Source organism: Silurus meridionalis, chromosome 3 (assembly GCF_014805685.1).
Source record: "Silurus meridionalis isolate SWU-2019-XX chromosome 3, ASM1480568v1, whole genome shotgun sequence".
Classification (NCBI taxonomy): domain Eukaryota; kingdom Metazoa; phylum Chordata; class Actinopteri; order Siluriformes; family Siluridae; genus Silurus; species Silurus meridionalis.
The window spans coordinates 30432417-30450424 of record NC_060886.1 but is presented as its reverse complement, the minus strand read 5'-3'; the positions used below and the strand labels follow the sequence as shown (position 1 = coordinate 30450424).

Sequence of the window (18008 nt, the reverse complement as noted above, 5' to 3'; positions counted from 1 at the left end):
AGGATTCCTCTCATTTTCCGGAACCTTCCCTGCTCCAAAAACAACCCCAAACCATTAAACTTCTACCTCCATGTGTGATTGTGGAGGGTGAGGGAGTCTGATTACACCTTCTCTCCTGTTCTCCATCTCACACAAGTTCTTCTGTTAGAGACACAAATGTCAGGTGGAATTCACAGAAACCTGAACTTCTCATTTTCAGGAAAGGGAGAACTGTAGCGCTAAGCGGCGTGAAGACGTTCTCAACCGTTTCCATGTTTTGTGGAAAGACTAACTTTTTGCCAAAAGTATTGGGACACTGTTTTCCAGCCGTATGTGGTTCTTCTTTAGACTGTTGCAACAAAGTTGAAGGCACACAACTGTATAATGCGGCATGAACTGTTCTCAGGAGACCCGACCCTGCTCCAGCTCCGGATATGCTTTTTATGGGTTGTGGCGTGGAACATCTCCTGCTCTAGAGCTCAGATCTTGACCCTACTGGGATGTAATGTGAAGGCTGACTGCACCTCACCAGACTTTATTGACACCCTCGTGGATGAATGAATCTCCACAAAAATCCAGAGGAACATCTTCCATAATCTAAGACCATAATCTGTAATATTGCAAATTTATAACAGATTACAACAAAATAATTGTATCGAACTTTCAGAGAAATGGTAAACACATTGTTCTGTCCTCCGTCTCTAATCCTGAGGTTATTACATTTCATTTTCACGCCTGGATTCAACACTGAATTTCCGGAGCGTGCCAAGTCTATAACTGTTCAATTCTTTTTTTTTTTTTTCCTTCCAACTTCAGGAAATTCAAAAGTGACATCAACGATCACTTTATGAGTCATAACGAGAAACACGTACACGTTCGTGCCCACTTTCAATTTGCATAATGCAAAACACCGTGCTCATTTCCATAAAGTATACAACACGATAACATCCAAAGATTGCTTTCAAATCAGGTGTTGAAGCTCTGGGTTCTTGAAGCTTACAGTCTGAAGACTCGTCAGACGTTTCAGGTGTTTTCTGACTGAGCACCGAGGGTTTCTCGTAACTTCAATTTCAACGTATACAATTGTATAAGACGTCTTCCGCAAACACAAACCATACGCACAATCATTTCCTAATGTACCGTTATAGCTCCTCTCTTATGGGAAGATGTTCCACCAGATTTTGGAGGGTGTTAGTAAAGCCAGGTACTGAAAAGGTGAGGTGAGAAAACCTGGGGTCTGCATTTCCATTCATCTCAATATGGCTGAAGATGTGCATCGCATTCCTCTTTTACTTAAAATAAACGCCACTCTTCTGGGAAGATGTTCCACCAGATTTTTGGAGATTTATTCTCACTCAGATACATAAGCGTTCTGATGGAGGTCAGGTGAGGAGGCCTGGGGTGCAGTCAGAGCTCCAAATCATCTCAGAAGGGTTAAGAGCTCTATCACAGGAGATCTTTCACTCCAACCCATGGAAAGTATATCTTTATGAAGCTGGATATGTGCACAAACAGCTGGAACAGGTATGGGAAAGAGAAAATGACATTTACCTGCACAGGTAAAGTCAAGGTGTAGGCTTCAACATAACATTATTGTCCTACTGGTGCTTATTTATAAAAAGGTACTGTATGGGCTGTCCTGAAGTCACTATATGTGCACTTCTTTATAGTGCACATGGATTTGGAACACAGCCACACGTTGACGTTACTCACGGAATTGGCTAATCTTCAATGCTAGGACTCTTCACTACACTACACTAATGTTCACAAACACGAGACAATTCAGGTATTAAAGATGTCTAGTATCTGCGCGGACCGAAAGAAATATCTAAATATCTAAATAAAGCGGTAAATAAATGAATAAATGTCGCGCGCTAGCTACACACCGCTCTGCGTTTGTATTTACCTCCTCTCCACAAGTCCCGTCGTCCTCTGGCGTGCGCGCGCGCGTGCTTGAGCGTGCTCACGCATGGCGTGCGCGTTGACGTCACTCGCCGTCGGAGGGGGGGGGGGGAGGTGTTAATCACGTGGCCATTTTCCTGCTCAGCTGTATAACAGGATCTTATTATTATTATTATTATTATTATTATTATTATTATTATTTATTTTTTTATTTTTATTTTCTTATAATTTTTAGAATATGAAGTCACATTCTTGAGGGAAAAACATTTATTTATTCTCCTTAAGAATGTGTTTATTTTGTATTATATATATTTATATAAAAAATATATATAATTTATATATTTATATATAAAAAAACAAAAGTTAGTGAAAAAAGGTGTACTCACATATCTTCTCAAGGGACAATACTATATCCAATGTGCATCTTGTATATCAGTACAGATTACAGTACAGCCATTAATGTCTAAATAACTGCCACCAAAAGTAAGTACACCCTCAGTAAACATGTCCAAACTGTGTCCAAAGTGTGATTATTGTGTGTGAGCACCATCGTTATCCAGCACTGTTTTAATCCTCCTGAGTATGAACTTCACCAGAGCTGCACAGGTTGTTGCAGGGATCCTCTTCCACTCCTCCATAATGACATCACGGAGCTGCTAGATGTTAGACACCACCTTCTGCCTGAGGTTACTCAGAGGTGTTCAATAGGGTTCAGGTCTGGAGACGTACTTGGCCACTCCATCACCTTTACCTTCAGTAAGGCAGTTGTCATCTTCAGGGTGTATTTGGGGTCGTTATTATGTTGGAAAACTCCTGTTCGGCCCAGTTTCTGAAGGGAGGGCTCATGTTCTGCTTCAGAATGCCACAGTACATCAATGAATGGCAGCATATTATTTTATTTATGCATATTAACAACTCTAAAATATATCAAATTTTAATTTATATATGGGTTTTGTCCTTTTTAAACATGACAAAATTGTAAGTACATGAATGTAAAATTTATCAACAACTCAAATTATTTAGACCTATCAAAAATATATTTATATATATTTTATCATAATAAGAAGAGGAATTGTCAAGACTGAATCTAAAACTAATAATTAATATTTTATTAATATAATTATAATATATATATATATATATATATATATATATATATATATATATATATATATATATAAACCAATATTATATTTCAGATTTTCTAGACTATAAAAAAAAATTATCTTAAATGTAAAATTGATCTTAAATTTTAAATTAATATAAAGTTTTTAAAAAATATTACAAATTTTATATATACAAAATTTTATATATACATACACACACATACACACACACACACACACACACACACACACACACACACAACTGAAAATTCTACATTCGCACACTGCAAAAACACAACAAGGAAATTTGATCCTCAGTGAAGCATGACACAGGTGTTGAAAATTAAAATGGGCTACGTTTATTCGAGCAATTTCATTTCCAAGAGAAAATACAAATTAAAAAAAAAAAAATTAAATTATAATTCAACAGACATTTCAAGAATCCCATTGACCACAGAAAACCTTCATCTCTTCAGCTAAAAAGAAAAACAGACGAATAAAGTGGAATTTTCTTTTTCTTCCTCCTCCTCCTCCTCCTCCTCCTTCTTCTCAGTCAAAAATACAGTGTTTTCACAATATCGTATCAAAAGTTCCCAAATTGTAGAATCTCCTTTCATTAGGTACATTAAGTAAGTAGAACAATTAAGAGTAACTGTTCCAGATACAATAAATGCTCTCAATGTAAAATTTGCTCCGATATTCACTTGTCAGGATCCATTTTTACTAAAATATATCTATAACGAGGAACTATAATACTGTACACTACAGTATGAAATAAATATAATTAGGAAATATAAAATGAGTCACATAAATAAAATGGTAGTTTAAAATAAAAATAATTGGATTTTTTTTTTTTTTTTGTATTGAACAAAACATACCATGGTAATACTGACAGATGGTCATGGAAAAAAAAAAAATACAGAAAATTGCACAAACAATATGTAAACTAGGAAGTTTAGCTATACTAATACTGATGAAGGTAATTCAAAATATGAAGGTGAATGTTGAAAATGTTTATTTTTTTCCACGTAATACTTAAGTAGCAGGTGTTCGTGGAGAGGACACGCGGTGACTCCACGTTCTACACTTTTACAAGGGTGGATGGCACTTGCAAAAAAAACACAGGTGAAAGGGTTTGCATATAAGGCTTTTTTTTTTCTCGAACGAAAAAAACGAAACACAGGGCTTCCCCGACAAAGTCTCGCGCAACAGAAACTTCGTCGTAACCGCTGTTAATTTCTTTTAAGACTTTTCCTTCATTTTGAACCATACAGGCATTATTTAGATAAAGACGCTTCATAAAAAAGCCGTAATGTGATTCCAAAATAAACATGTGGCAGATCAGGTAAAGAAAAGGTAAAAACAAGGATATCACAGTAAGTGATAAAAAAAAACAACAACAAAAAAAATTAACACTGACACGCTTACTGCGGCTTCAAGCGCAGTGTATGTACTGTACATATACGCAAATGCTTACTCTTTTCTACAATTTTTTTTTTTTTACAATTATTATTCCATGTAGTAATTCATCAGAGTGCAATTCGAGGCTTGTGCTGTGATCACAATAAAAACACAGGGCGGTTATGGAAATAAGCACCACACAGCCTTCACGTTTCACTCTGTACACTTGTGAAACCTTTCCATCGGTTCATTTATTATAATGTACTGTAGATCATTATCACTTTTGCATAATGGAAACTCTCGAAATTTCACCCGGTTTGATGCTTGTTTTATTATTATTTTTTGTTCGTTCGTATGTTTGTTTCGTTTGGACCATGGACAATGCCAGCCTGAGTTCCACTCTTTATGTCTCAGAATACAATACCGAATAACCAAGACATGGCAGTGTGGTCACGAAAGTGAATCTGGCTCAATGTCCCTCAATGCGAGGGAAAAGGAGCAAACAATACAAGCAAAAGGAAAATAAAACAAACAAAAACAACACTGGAAGCTTAATCCAAATCGCAGTAGTTAATCGGCATCCTCGTTCTCACCATCTGTCTTGCTCTCCGCCTTCCTCTCCTCCGAGCTCTCGTCTTCCGTTCCTCCTGATACATCGTTCGCTTTCTCATCTTTTGCTATACCGTCCAGGCTTCGGCTCTCCAACCTATCCTCCTCCATTTCCTCCTCCTCCTCCCTGAACATTGCCTCTCGTCTGTCCGTCACTTCCGGGTAGACCTTCTCCGCATCCCTAGACCCGTCCTCTTTGCCGTCTCTCAAGATGGCGCTTCCTCGCATCATGTCCTCGCCCTGCTCTTCGGGATCAGAAAATCTCAGTGGTGCAAGTCCCTTTAGGTAAGCGTGGTGCATCAGCAGCTCCGTGGGCTCTAGGAGGCCACCGTTCTCATGGCTCTCCTGCTTGGCGGCCTCACGTTCCTCCGCCTCCCTCTTGCAGTAGGAGTAGCGATGGTTCATGTGCTGCGAGTACGAGCCCGAGTGCGAGAAGCGCTTGCCGCACTTGTCGCACTGATAGGGCTTCTCGCCCGAGTGCAGGCGCGAGTGTTCGATTAGATGGTGCTTGTGCTTGAAGGCCTTCTTGCAGATCTGGCACTGGTGAGGCCGCTTTCCTACAGACACACAAGGAAAGAAAAAAGCCAACAGGTTAGTGTTGTCATTACAGCAAAACTACAGCACTATTGTTTTGTGGGTGAGAATAAAACCTGTGTCAGTGTGCTACACTTAAATACAAAAGAATAAATTGAATACAACAACCAGCATGAAATCATCCAAATGAAGAACTTTTGAACACACAAGCTTTAATGGACAAAAGTATTGCGGTGGTTCTCGCCCAAAATGTTCCCACAAAGTTGGGGAGACAATTATTAATAACTTCCCCCTTGACTTGAACTAGGAGACCACAACCTGTTCCAGCATGACAAATTTCTCTGTGCACAAACCCAGCTTCATGGAGATATGCTTTTCATGGCTTGGGGTGGAAGATCTCGTGCTATAGAGCTCCAAGCCCTTTTGAACACCTTCGGAATGAATTGGACCGGCACCCCAGGGCACCTGACTTCACTTACATCAGTCCCTGACTTTATGGATGAATGAGCACAAATCTTCACAAGCACACTCCAAAATCTAGTGGAACATCTTCCCAGTAAGAGTGGAGGTTATTATAAGACTAAATGTGGAATAGGGTGATCATAAAGCACATACCAAACTTTTGTTTAGGTGTCTGCAAACTTTTGTCCATATTGTGTGTTGTAAATGACTGATTATTATTATTATTATTATTATTATTATTATTATTATTATTATTATTATTATTATTATTATTATTATTATTATTATTATTATTATTATCAATCCCTCCTTTATGAGCTTCTCTGGTATGAGCGTGGAAAAATAACTGATTTTGTGGTGAATACACAACAGGGTTTATTTTTGATTTTATGCCATAAACAGGATAAGGAGTCAAGAGGGAAGCCATGACCCTGACAAGCTATTCTGAGGTTGTACGTGACCTCGCTGAATGCAGCCAAGGAGATCAGGTGATTATCACAGCATACCGCACAAGGTGAAATCGAGGCAGTCAGCATCCTTGATGGAGCATGCTTTTTATGACATCATGTCTCCAGATTATAAATGCTTAGGTCAGACAGCTCCCTCGTGATACTGTAATGGTGGGGGCGAGGAAGGTAGAAACTTCCCCTTCACTGTATTCATTCACTAAGACCTTTGGCAGGAGTTGCTTTGACTCTTGAGCCCATGGAAATACAGTAAATCTAATCAATGGCAAAGCATTTGGCTTTTTCAGCTGTAACCCCGTTTTTACTTACGCATACACATCCCACGCACACATTCGCTATCATCTTTGAACATGTAGCGTATTCTTGGCCACGATGAGCACTGGAATGCCTGCAGCACCTTCCATAGCTGCCATGCTTGAGATGACCCCCAACACACACACACACACACACACACACACACACACACACACACATCCCACACCCACCTTCCCTCATCAAGTTCAAAAATAAACGAGAGAGCAGATTCCCCGCCCTGCATTCCTGGGGAGGAATGCGAATGAGATATGATGCAAGCCTGTGAAAGAGAGGAGTCCCCCAGGAGGAGAGGTTACGCCGTGGCATCAAAATGCCACACAACACTTGTATGCACCTGGCTTACCGTGAAACGCTAGCTTGGTTCAACAACTCTGTTCTCGACAGGCATCCATTTCGAACATTGATTAATATTTTGTGTTCAAGGTGATATGAAAGCGAACGACATTCCTAGAACGTCTGCCCCTGAACCACAGAACATGCAGTTGCCCCTACACTAAAGTGCAAATCAAGCTTTAAATATCTGATCTACTAAAAGCCTGTCAAAAAGGAATCAGACATTTTATTGGTGGTCATGGTTTTAAATGGACAAATAAACAAACAGAAAACAAGATCAAATGGGGGTACAAAAGAGGGTAAATGACGTAAGAAAAGAGGGGGGAATTAAAAAAACGAAAAGAGATAACTGGGGGTGAGGGTTAAAAAAAAGAATTGTCTAAATGTGATATACCTGTGTGCTCATATTTGTGTCTTAGGAGGGAACTGGTCTTCTGGAATGTTTTGTCGCACAAGTCACACGCGTACATACCACTTTCGGTCTTCTTAATCTTCTTCCGGGCAAGCAGCAACTCACTGTCTGTCAGGTCCTCCAGCCCTGACAAATAGTCCCCTGTGCTGTCCAACAGCTCCCCCTGAAACAAAGACAAAGACAAATCTCGTTTGAGCCCAGGTCTAGAAAGAGCTGATCTCTTGAAGCTGGGTAAGACCGCCAAGAAAGCACCTCATAGGCTTTTCAGTTAACCTGAAATGCTTCAGGGAGGTGATGTTTGACCAACAGATTAGCAGCAGAAAAAGGTTAAAAGGTAGAATTATTTCTTCTAGAGTCTGTGCATTTAATTAACCCCTAACTTACAGCAATATTCTCCCGAAGTCTAATTTACCTGGAAGCCTGGTTTCCGCTGGTATTTCCGTCGCTGCTGCATCTCAACAAAGGTGGCTGCTCCTGCCGCATAAGTGTAAGCCATGTGTGGAAGGAAGCCCATAGGATCAAGCCCTGGGTAAGGCCTTAGTCCTGGGATGCTGGCCTGTGCTGGGGACATGAACGTAGATGGAGGGAATGCACCATGTGGTGGTAGAGGCGTATAAATCGGAGCTCCGCTGAAGGGGTTGATGCCAAAGATTGGGCTTGAACTTTTGTCAAGTTGATTTTCGTTGCCGACGCTGTTTGAGCCGTTGAACTCCTTCTTGATGTGAGCCAAGTCCAGAGGTTCTGTTCCTTGTTCTCGCACAGCAACCTCACTATGCATGTTGAAACCATTTGGCTTTGGCTTCTTGTCAGATTTGGACAGATGTTTTGGCAATGACAGGTCTAGAGGTTCGCCATGGGTATCCTCAGAGGTGAGACTTGTAGGGGTGTAGGAGCTGCTATAAGAGTGTTTTGAAGATGTTGAAGAAAGATTCAGGGGTGATGGGGTCTCACCTCTCATGTGGTCCACTGAGTCAACTTGTTTTTCATGTTTTATGCTTGATAGCTGGTGGTGTTTTGATAGCCGGGGCCCAGTTTCACCATTGGTAGTACCTTGGAGTTCTGCTGTTGAGTCACTATAATGGCCAATAGAAGCAGGCGATCTTGCAAGTGCTGATTCTCTAGCCAAGACATGGTTGCTTTCCCCACTGCCCCATTCGGGAGGTGGAGACCTTTTTCTGGACAAACTGTGGAGAGATTGAGCTTTCCATTGAATAAACGATTCCTTGACAAACTCCTGGGGAAGACCAACTGCAATGGAGATTTTTCTCAGTTCTTCTGAACTGGGCTCTGTATTCATGGCAAAGTAAGCTTTCAATACCGACAAGTGATCTTTAAAAGGATTAATTGGGCTAGTTGTATTTCTGTCTGGCATAGAAGAGGACACTGTAACGCCCTGTTGCTCTATGCTGGACACGCCTCTGCGGCTGACAGGTAAACTTTCATTAGGTTTCAAGACTGCTTTTATCTCTTCGTTCATCTTGCAAAGGTAGCGCTCGTGCTGGTGCAATGGAATGGGGCCATTAAATGACTCCTTGCAGTATTGGCAGGAGAAAGATGTATACTGGCTGTCCCTATCCTGGGCCTTCTCATCTGAAATGCCACCAATTATATGACTTGGCCTCTCTTTCTTAATGTCAAGCGCTCTTTTCTCTGCATCTTCGGTTAGACTCTGCAGGGAAGTTTTGGCCTCGTTGACCTTCTCCAACGTGTAGTCAAAAATGCTCTTGCTAGGACTGTTGTGTCCAGCTGCATGAAATCCAGCCTGGGCTGCCAGCGCCAACTTGTGCTCTTCCATCTGGGAGCCCACATCCTTCATGTAAGCCCGCAACTTGGAGGTCTCCTCAGTGTTGCTGTCCAACTTCTGCCGGCACACAGTGTTGTCGACAATCTGGAGGACCCGCTGAACCTTAGTTAGGTTATTGGTCAAGCCTGTGTAGCCTAATGCATGTGAATCCAGTCTCATAGCCAAGTGCTGCAAGGGGTTCTGTGACGAATTGTGTATCCCTAGGGGGCTCCCCCCACGGCCAGTACCATTAAGAAAAGCCGCAGGTCCTCCGAATTCATGTGGTGAAGCCATCATAAGACGGCATTCATTGAAGTCCATGGGCTCAGCCTTTATATCAGGGTGGGCTAATGGGTCCTGGAGACCAGAGCACCTGCTGTTTTCCAGTTTGCTCCTTAGCTGAGCCAAGGCAGGGCTGCCTGGCGATGAAGCGGCAGAGTTTGGGGATGAGCCAGACTTGGTGCCAACCCCATGTCGTACCCGTCCATTTATAGAGATGAGGCCAATGCACTTCTTGCTACTAATGTGTGAACTGTAAGAGCCGGAGTGGGAAAAGCGCTTACAGTTAGAGCATTCGTATGGCTTCTCACCTACGTAGAAAAACATATGAAATAATTAGATCAAACTCTGACCCAAACAAGTGCAAATCTAACATAAGTAAAGTGTAACGTAGATCTGGTACTTTGTTACTATTTTCACTGACTTTGTATTAGTCATATTGACATGCAATACCTGATAACAGAAAGTAAGTTTCTTGCTTTGCCGATCATCAAATATCTATTACAAATCCTTACAAAATGCTGACCACTGACTCTTGGCTACTTACCACTGTGGATGCGGAGGTGCTCCTTCAGATGGTGCTTGTATTTGAACGCTTTCCCACATTCGGTGCATTTGAACTTGCGGTTTCCAGCCCCTTCGTTCAGAACCGGAGGCTACAGGGAAAGAGAACAATTGAGAGATAAGTACTCAAGTAAAGCAATTATTTTAGGGACAATTAGTGATATAATTATAAATCATTTCCCTTCCTTGATTTTTAGGTAGCAGAGTGTGAACTAAAACCACTCGATCCATGTTAAATGTCAGCACGTTCTCCTGAATTCGAAATTAAAAATGTGGGCGGGCCCTAGCTGCACGAGCAAAATAACAGTACTCACTATTGCACCCCACTCACAGAGACAAAGGTCTATGAAAAATATGTAGGAGTATAGGAGTGTTTATTCGATGGGCAAAATGTACACGGTGCTCAGAACACCTTTTCTCCGAAAGTTCAATGTTAGTGGGAGAACACAGCTCGAACGACTTTACTCTGGGAATTCTAGAGAATGTAAAACATGCGCAGAAGTGTACAGGCTACACACGACTTAAAGAAAACGATCATAATTCAAAAGTAATTTGAAAAAAATATCCCTAGGGAGTGTAATTTCAGGATTAGGGTAGATGAGATCTATGGAAGGAAAGCTATCTGGACATGTTTAAGTTGGAACTCTGGAAAGGTGTGTGTGTGAGAGAACAAGATTAAGACGATAAGAATGAAACGTGGGTCGTTCACATAGTTTCTAGTGCAATGTGGCAAAGTTTGCTGCTCGAATGTAAAAGATCCAGTTGCAATCCAGTGAAATGATTTACAGATCTTTCTATCTAAAATAATCAAGGTGCTTTAACTGTCTTTTTTTTCCTTCTAAACCTGCTCATGTAACTGCGTTTACAACCACACATGCCTCTCTCCGCCTGAAACCGATTGAGAAAGACTGAAATGAATGTCAATGTTGGGCGCATGTTTGGAGTTTGATTCCACTCCAACAGCAGCTGAGGCAGAAAGTCTATAGAACTCAATGTGCTAGAACATCCCACACATGCCTTACCGTGGGCAGACGACCGTGCACAGCTGTGACTCCGGTGTGAGAGATCTGCATTTTTAAGGAGGCGCCGGAGAAACATGTTTAGTACGTGAAGCCAACTGAGCGAAAACGATAGCAACCGGAGACGGCATATAGTGGCGTGGAAACGTGAAATCTATCTGTTTTTTTTTTTAGATAGAGACAGCAGACCCTTTATACATGATCAAACCACGGTGATGATCATCCTATTGTCTATAAAAGAACATGCACTGGTTTAAAATCTAATCAAGATTTGTTTTGCGTTCACTGAGCCTACAACGTCTTTAATGTATGACATCAACATTGGTAGCACTTTCTTTTTCGTTCACACACTTTTTGCTGATAATAATAATAATAATACCAAAGTTCATTTATGCCAGTGATTAGCCCTGGACTCACCTGGTCCCTAGAAGGCCTGTGGGTGGCCATATGGCGATCCAGCTGTGTGCGGTAGGCAAAAGTGTCGCTGCAGAGCTGGCAGGGAAAGCTCTCCTCGTTCTTCTCATGCCGGTACTTGATGTGTTCCTTGAGGGCGGTCAGCCGCTTGTAACCACGGTCGCAGTAGGGGCAGGTCAACAGTTGGGCAAAGTCATCTGGCGTCCTGAGTGTCAGATCTGAAAAAAAACATCAAGAACTTAGAAACAATTCTACATTTTTGTATATTATAAATATGCAAAATCAAACTACTTATAAGAAGATGTTTTTGCCCGTGATTAAAAAAAAATTTACATTGATTTTAAAAGCTCCTACCGTTCTCATTGTCTTCCTGCCCGTTGGCTTCTGGAGTGCTCAGCCTCGTGCTCTCCTCTGGGTCTTCTGGGTAAATGATAGCCGTGTCCCCTCGTTGCAGATACTCAGCGATGCTGGCAGGACATCCCTCGTTGTCCTCCAGCTTCCTCTTGGTGAAGAAGCTCTCCAGCTCTGCAGTGGCATCAATACCCTTAACTGGAAGCACAGAAAGCATGTGTGTGGGTGAAAAAAAAGAAATAATAAATGGACCCATTGGTTTAGGTTGCTTGTCACTGGAAAAGCCCCAGCTGGACATTAGGAAAAGCAGCTGGTCGAAATGTGATGTAGCAAAGAACAAACCATTAGGAAGCCTTTAAAGGTGGAAGTATTTATTTAAGTTACAGTGTAATGACCACTTCCAAGACGAATAGGAGCCAGCGTGATCATCATCGAGTACTCTTTCAGCGTCCTCTTGCATGTTGGAAAAGGCTTTAAACATTTTGCAGCATTGTCGGTAATTGGTTTATGTGGCAATTAGGCTCACTTGGGTAACTGATCTCACTTTGCACGGCCCATTGTATACTTAAAATCAGGACTCCAAATCTAATAATGAGCCATGCGTTATGTATAACAAGAGTATTTTTTTTCTTCTTACGATAAACAATCAGAAGTAGCGATGATTATCATCAGGAGATAAGACGGCATTAAAAAAAAAAAAAAAAAAAAAGAAAGACACATATGTTCAATGTCCTAAAAATCAGGAAGATGGATGATATACATGGTCAATTGAGAAAAGAGAGACTAGACGAACAACATAAAGTTGTGCAAACTGTCCTAGCCCCATTATTTTCTGAGCTATGACACAGGGACCTAAGAGAAGGCAAATGAAAATTTTATTGTCTCATTGTAAACCAATTGGAAAGTACATGGACAGAACTAATCGGATTTCATCCCAAACTCAATTTTGTGGCAAAATGTGATTTGCGGTCGGTGCACTCTCGCTCAACTTACAAATGTTTACTTTCCGTCTCCTCTTGATTCGTGCACATGAGGCGACGGTATTTCAAATGCCTCTGTTTGTGCGCCCTCTGATTTGTAACATGTAGACATAGACGTTAGGTAATGAGAAGGTGTTGGATTAGTGTTTAAAACATTGGAATTTGGATCTGAAGGCTGCAAGTTCAAATCCCAGCCACACCAAGCTACCACACCTGGGGCCCCTGAACTAACCCATAACTGGTCAGTTGTATGGATGAGATAAACGTGGATAAAGGCATCTGCCAAATGGCCTAAATGTAAAGCTACGATCTCCTACTGAGCATGTGAATCGATATTTAACAAGAACGATTCGGATCTAAGCGGGAAATGGCTTAGATTCCGTGATAAAAGAAAAAAGGGCAGATAAAAAATCTATTCTGCAAAAGAAAGTAATAAGGGTGGAAAAGAACCATGTTCCAGGAATAAGCGAAAAAAAAAATTCTGGAATTAAAAATAACTCATAGCCACGAAGGCAATGGGACGAACCGACACATGGTGTGGTGCGAAAGGTGGGTGGGGTTAGCGATGTGGGCTCACCTGTACCATTTCCAGCTCCATGGAGGGACATGTCAGGGCTCAGAGGATTGTATTCATCTTTTCTCTCTGAAGATAATGAGATAGAGAACAAGAGGAAGGGAGAGAGAAAATGAGAGAGAGAGAAAGATAGAGAGAATATATTAGCAAATGTTGGGCTAAAGACAAACCACAAAGTAGAGCAGCCAAAAAAGCATGACCACAGTGCATGAATCAACAGCATTTAATGTGCTCGCACCAGTCTGCTGGGCTCCTCCATAAACCCCTAAGATGCTCTTTCTTTTCTTCCTCCTTATTTTTCTTCTCAAACTGTGATGACAATTTAGGAACAAAAACGAGGACAAAGCAACACGTGTTTAGTGAAACGAACGTAGAGAACGACAGGCTTGTGGGTTCCTTCTTATCTTTTGGGGCTTCATTAGTGGCATTAATGCACAGCACACGGAAGTTCTCGGTTCAAATTTATTTCTTTTTTCTTGACCGTGTGGAGCTGTAAAGAGATCGGGCTCGGATACTGCACTTATTGTATTTGTTCCTCCTGGTAGAGGCTCATGTGACCTCTTACCGGCAGTCACAAGTATCACAAGCTTCCTTCTTCAAAAGGAGGATATAGAGCAACTCGACCACAATAAGGACAATGAGAAGACTCCATATTCCACACACACACACACACACACACACACACACACACACACACACACACACACACACACACACACACACCTCCCTGCTGTTTTATTTCTGAACTTCACAAGTTTCCTTCCTATTATCTGAAAATGACAACCGAAACTCCTTTTTTCATAATTATTATTATTATTATTGAGAATCGCACTTCTCTATTTGAAAGATGTCTGTTTTTTTTTTTTACTGCAGAACCCGTGTACATTTCAGGACGAATCAAGCACTAATCAAAACCCTCCCCGGTTATATATATATATCCTAATAAATAAGGTAAAAGTGTTCCACCGTACACCAGATAGGATTCGACATGGCCCTTCCCCCCCGAGCTCACTCAGAAGATAAGAAGTTTGCCTATGCCTAATAAGTGCCTTTAGCTAGCACTTCATCAAACACGATCAATGCCATCACCAGTTTATGTAATTTTTCCTACAACATCGACAAATTCGAAAAGGTTATCGTTTCCTCGACAGATCAAATCACCACAATATTGGTGGCTCAGTTCTGCTTGTATTGGTTGCAGTTCATTTTTTTTTTTTTACTGAACCATCAGGGTGATGCTGAAGTTTAGCTTCGTGGCTCTGCTTTCGTCTGGTGTGAGAAATGTGGCAGCCGCATTTTTGCTGGTGTTTGTGTCAGTGAGCAATTCAGACCACGTGTTATACACGTGAATTAGCACGCTAAGTGAAGTAACAGCAAAAGTACACCAAAGCAGCTCTCATTGTGTATCTCCTGGGACAGCGTGTATGCTTCCTCTTATTTATAATTATTATTGCTAACTACTAATAGACCACTTTTGGATAAGGAAAACCCGGAGCACAAACGCTGAGCCGAGGTTTTACTGGCAGACCCATTGTGAAAAAGAGGAAGTTCTACAAAGAGTACAAGTGTGCATGATGATTCATGCAACACTCAAAGCTGTCACACTTACCAGCATGCACACCGCTAACCTACAGTTTTTTTTTTTTTTTTTTTGCATCCCACTGCCAAGCTATTATCTAGCGCATTCTAAAAGGTTTCACCTGACTTAGCATTTTAGAGCTAATCCTAATAAGATGTCAGGGCTGTATTTTTGTCCCTGGACTTGCAGCTATATTGAGCTGCTAATTGGGATGCCGGAGTGTACATGACATTCGGTAATCCTGCATCCATTCACGTTCGTAGATTTAACAGAATGACACTCAACCAAGGAGATGGAGTTTTATTTTAACGCCGCGCTTGTTTTGAGTTTAAAACAGACAAGCATATGAGGTAAATCATCAAGCATGACTGTTCGCTATGGGTTGGATGGCAAAAAAAAAAAAAAAAAAAAAAAAGAAGGTTTTGGTTGACCCGTTTAGGTTCTTCCTCCACTCCGTAAATGTCAGCACAAGCGAGGGAACTGTGGTGCCATTATGCATGGAAATGGATATCATCATATCATAATGCTAAAAATTTCATTTAAAGCTCTTAATGAGGCCTCGGCTGTGGCGGGCTCGTGCTTAATAATGTCTCTCAGATCCTAATTAAAGGAATTTGTCTTTTTGAGCTTTGCTAGCACGAAGGCTTGTCATTGAAGTCAATCGTGTTTGAAACAGAAAGAAAGGGGGATGGAAAGAAGGTTTGAAGAGAGACACAAAAGGAGAGCTGTGTAGGAGTGGGATGATGCATAAGGTCAGGTAACTTCTGAAGCAGATGAATTAGAAATGAGGTTTGACTACACACTAGACAACTCTTAGCCATATGAGGCACAAGCAATGCAAATTAGGAGACAAAATTAGATTTAATTCTTTAGGTGTCTTTAAATTGAACTTTTAAAATCAATTCTAGATCAATCATTTATATAGTACCTTAAAAACATGCTGAGTTTAACAAATAAATTCAGGAACTGAATATTGCTAATCATGATGATCATGTAAATATTTACATTCATGGCATTTGGCCGACGCCCTTCTCCAGAGTGACTTACAGCTGTCTGTTATTTAACCAGCTGTATGACCTTCTAATCAGAAGTCTACTGAGGTGGTAACTTAGTGGTACCGGCTCTGGGTTACTGTTTGGAAGGTTGAGGGTTCAAGCCCTGGGATCTACACGCGGTCACTCTTTGGGCCATTGAGCAAGGCCCTTAACCCTCTGTGCTCCAGGGGTGCTGTAACATGGCTGACCTGCACTCTGACACCAGCTTCCGAACATCACTGGGATATATAAAGAAAGACTTTCACTGTGCTGTAATGTACATGTGACAAGTGTAACAAGTATAAAAGCACCTTTCTTTCTTTTGCTAAGAAATGCTAAGCTTCACACCTGCACCGTTGAGGTCTGTGTGTTGCCAGATGTCGTGACTCTCATCCTCCTCGTCTCCCCGGCATGAAAGGAGGGCATGTGCCACTCGGGGCGATGGCTCCAGGCTGGGAACGCCAACCGGACTCCCCTCTCCCTCCGAACCCTGCAGTCTGTCTTCTTCATCGGAGCTCAGCACTGTGAAAAGACAGACAGGAAACCACTGACATTTATCACCAATCATTTATAATTTTTACAAAGAGTGTGCACAGTTTGGCTCTCGCCACCAGTTTAGTGCTCATGGCTCCCGTTCAGGAGTGACAACAAAGCCAGGTCGAGACGGATGGAAATTCTTAGACATGCCAAAACCGGGCTATGTTTGCATGATGGATATGACAATATGGCTGGTTAGGGAGTATAACTAAACATGAAGTAACGGACCCAAGTGGTCTGCGGAGTTATGACCATGTTTTACGCGTTAGTCGCTTGGAAATATTGGATGACACTCCCCTAACACACACAAGTGAACATCATACTTAGTTTGTATCGTGTGAACCCCAAGGCATGGGCCAGTATCCAAAACAATACATAATACAATGTAGGGGGAAAAAAAGCAGTCGAGAATGAAATGAATGCAGTGAGGTGTTAGGGTACAAATGGACATGACTAGATGGGAAGCACGGTATGCCTGTTTTCTCTACTGAGATCTTTCTCTGTCCTCGGCAGCACCTTATCAGTCGGGCACCCTGCCAACCCTGGGGCCAGATTTGCTGGGAAATGGCTATAATGGCCAAATCGGAGACCTAATTGCTGATGATTGTCTCGTACGAGATGCAGCTTCAAAAAAAAAAAAAAACGCTCTCCTCCTCAGCCTGCTCGGCCTCATATTCATTTTCCCAGCTTCCCTTCATCCCATCTGACCCCATCCCATCCCACCCCCTACCCCCTAATCTGTCGGCAGGAGCCCATTCATTTAACTAAACAGCAATGACCTGGGTTTCTTTTTACTCCCTCTCGCAGGTTCCCAGGCGGAAAAAAGACGGCCTGTACCTCTAAGGACTCGCTGGGGAAAGAGGGAAGATTAGCCAGCACGTAGCGATCATAATATGATCTTTGTGTGATTGGCGGCGGACGCATTTGCCAGGGCCAGGACAACTGCGCAACAGGTGCACATTAAAAAGGGGAGCGAGGGATAGGCGCAAAAACGCGCCGACCGCTGGCTGAATACCAAAAGAGAGGGGAGAGGTGGAATAGAGAAAGAGAGAGAGAGAGCGAGAGAGAAAGAAAGAGAGGAAGGAATAGGGGGGCTTGAGGAGGGGGCGTGGGACAAAAAGATTTTTTAGTAAGAGGTGTGACCGGTGGGATTATTTAGGGGAGTGGGGGTGAAGACACCAAAGTCCTCTCTTTTGGCTCGAATGAAAGCTCGAATGGAATGGAAAGTAAGACATAAGTAGCTCTGTGTGTGGTCTGGATATATACCTTCAACATATTGCAACTTTATATTGCCCCCCTCTCTCTACATCTTCCAGAGACTCTTCTCATGTTCCATAATAACTCTCAGACTCCCCATTTGTCCAGGTACAACGG

General features: G+C 41.9%; 2 protein-coding genes across 6 annotated transcripts in view; both read right to left on the bottom strand.

Annotated features, from left to right (window-relative positions):
- Window positions 1-1974, bottom strand: part of gtdc1 (glycosyltransferase-like domain containing 1) — a 36399-nt gene extending 34425 nt beyond the window's left edge. For 3 of the 4 annotated variants that reach the window (XM_046845881.1, XM_046845883.1, XM_046845885.1), the window contains exon 1: window positions 1886-1974. In XM_046845881.1, coding sequence (XP_046701837.1) covers window positions 1886-1950 — 65 coding nt within the window. In that variant the 5' untranslated portion in view covers window positions 1951-1974. Of the gene's footprint in view, window positions 1-1530; window positions 1824-1885 lie in introns of those variants that run through there. The other variant, XM_046845882.1, reaches the window with a different exon arrangement.
- A 1349-nt stretch (window positions 1975-3323) lies between these two features.
- The window catches only part of zeb2a (zinc finger E-box binding homeobox 2a), a 45939-nt gene continuing 31254 nt past the window's right edge, over window positions 3324-18008 (bottom strand). Inside the window, exons 3-10 of one of the 2 annotated variants that reach the window (XM_046842993.1) lie at window positions 16446-16619; window positions 13488-13553; window positions 11934-12128; window positions 11583-11797; window positions 10130-10238; window positions 7933-9893; window positions 7503-7683; window positions 3324-5554 (exon numbers count right to left, since the gene is read on the bottom strand). In XM_046842993.1, coding sequence (XP_046698949.1) covers window positions 4959-5554; window positions 7503-7683; window positions 7933-9893; window positions 10130-10238; window positions 11583-11797; window positions 11934-12128; window positions 13488-13553; window positions 16446-16619 — 3497 coding nt within the window. In that variant the 3' untranslated portion in view covers window positions 3324-4958. The remainder of the gene's footprint in view (window positions 5555-7502; window positions 7684-7932; window positions 9894-10129; window positions 10239-11582; window positions 11798-11933; window positions 12129-13487; window positions 13554-16445; window positions 16620-18008) is intronic. The other variant, XM_046843000.1, reaches the window with a different exon arrangement.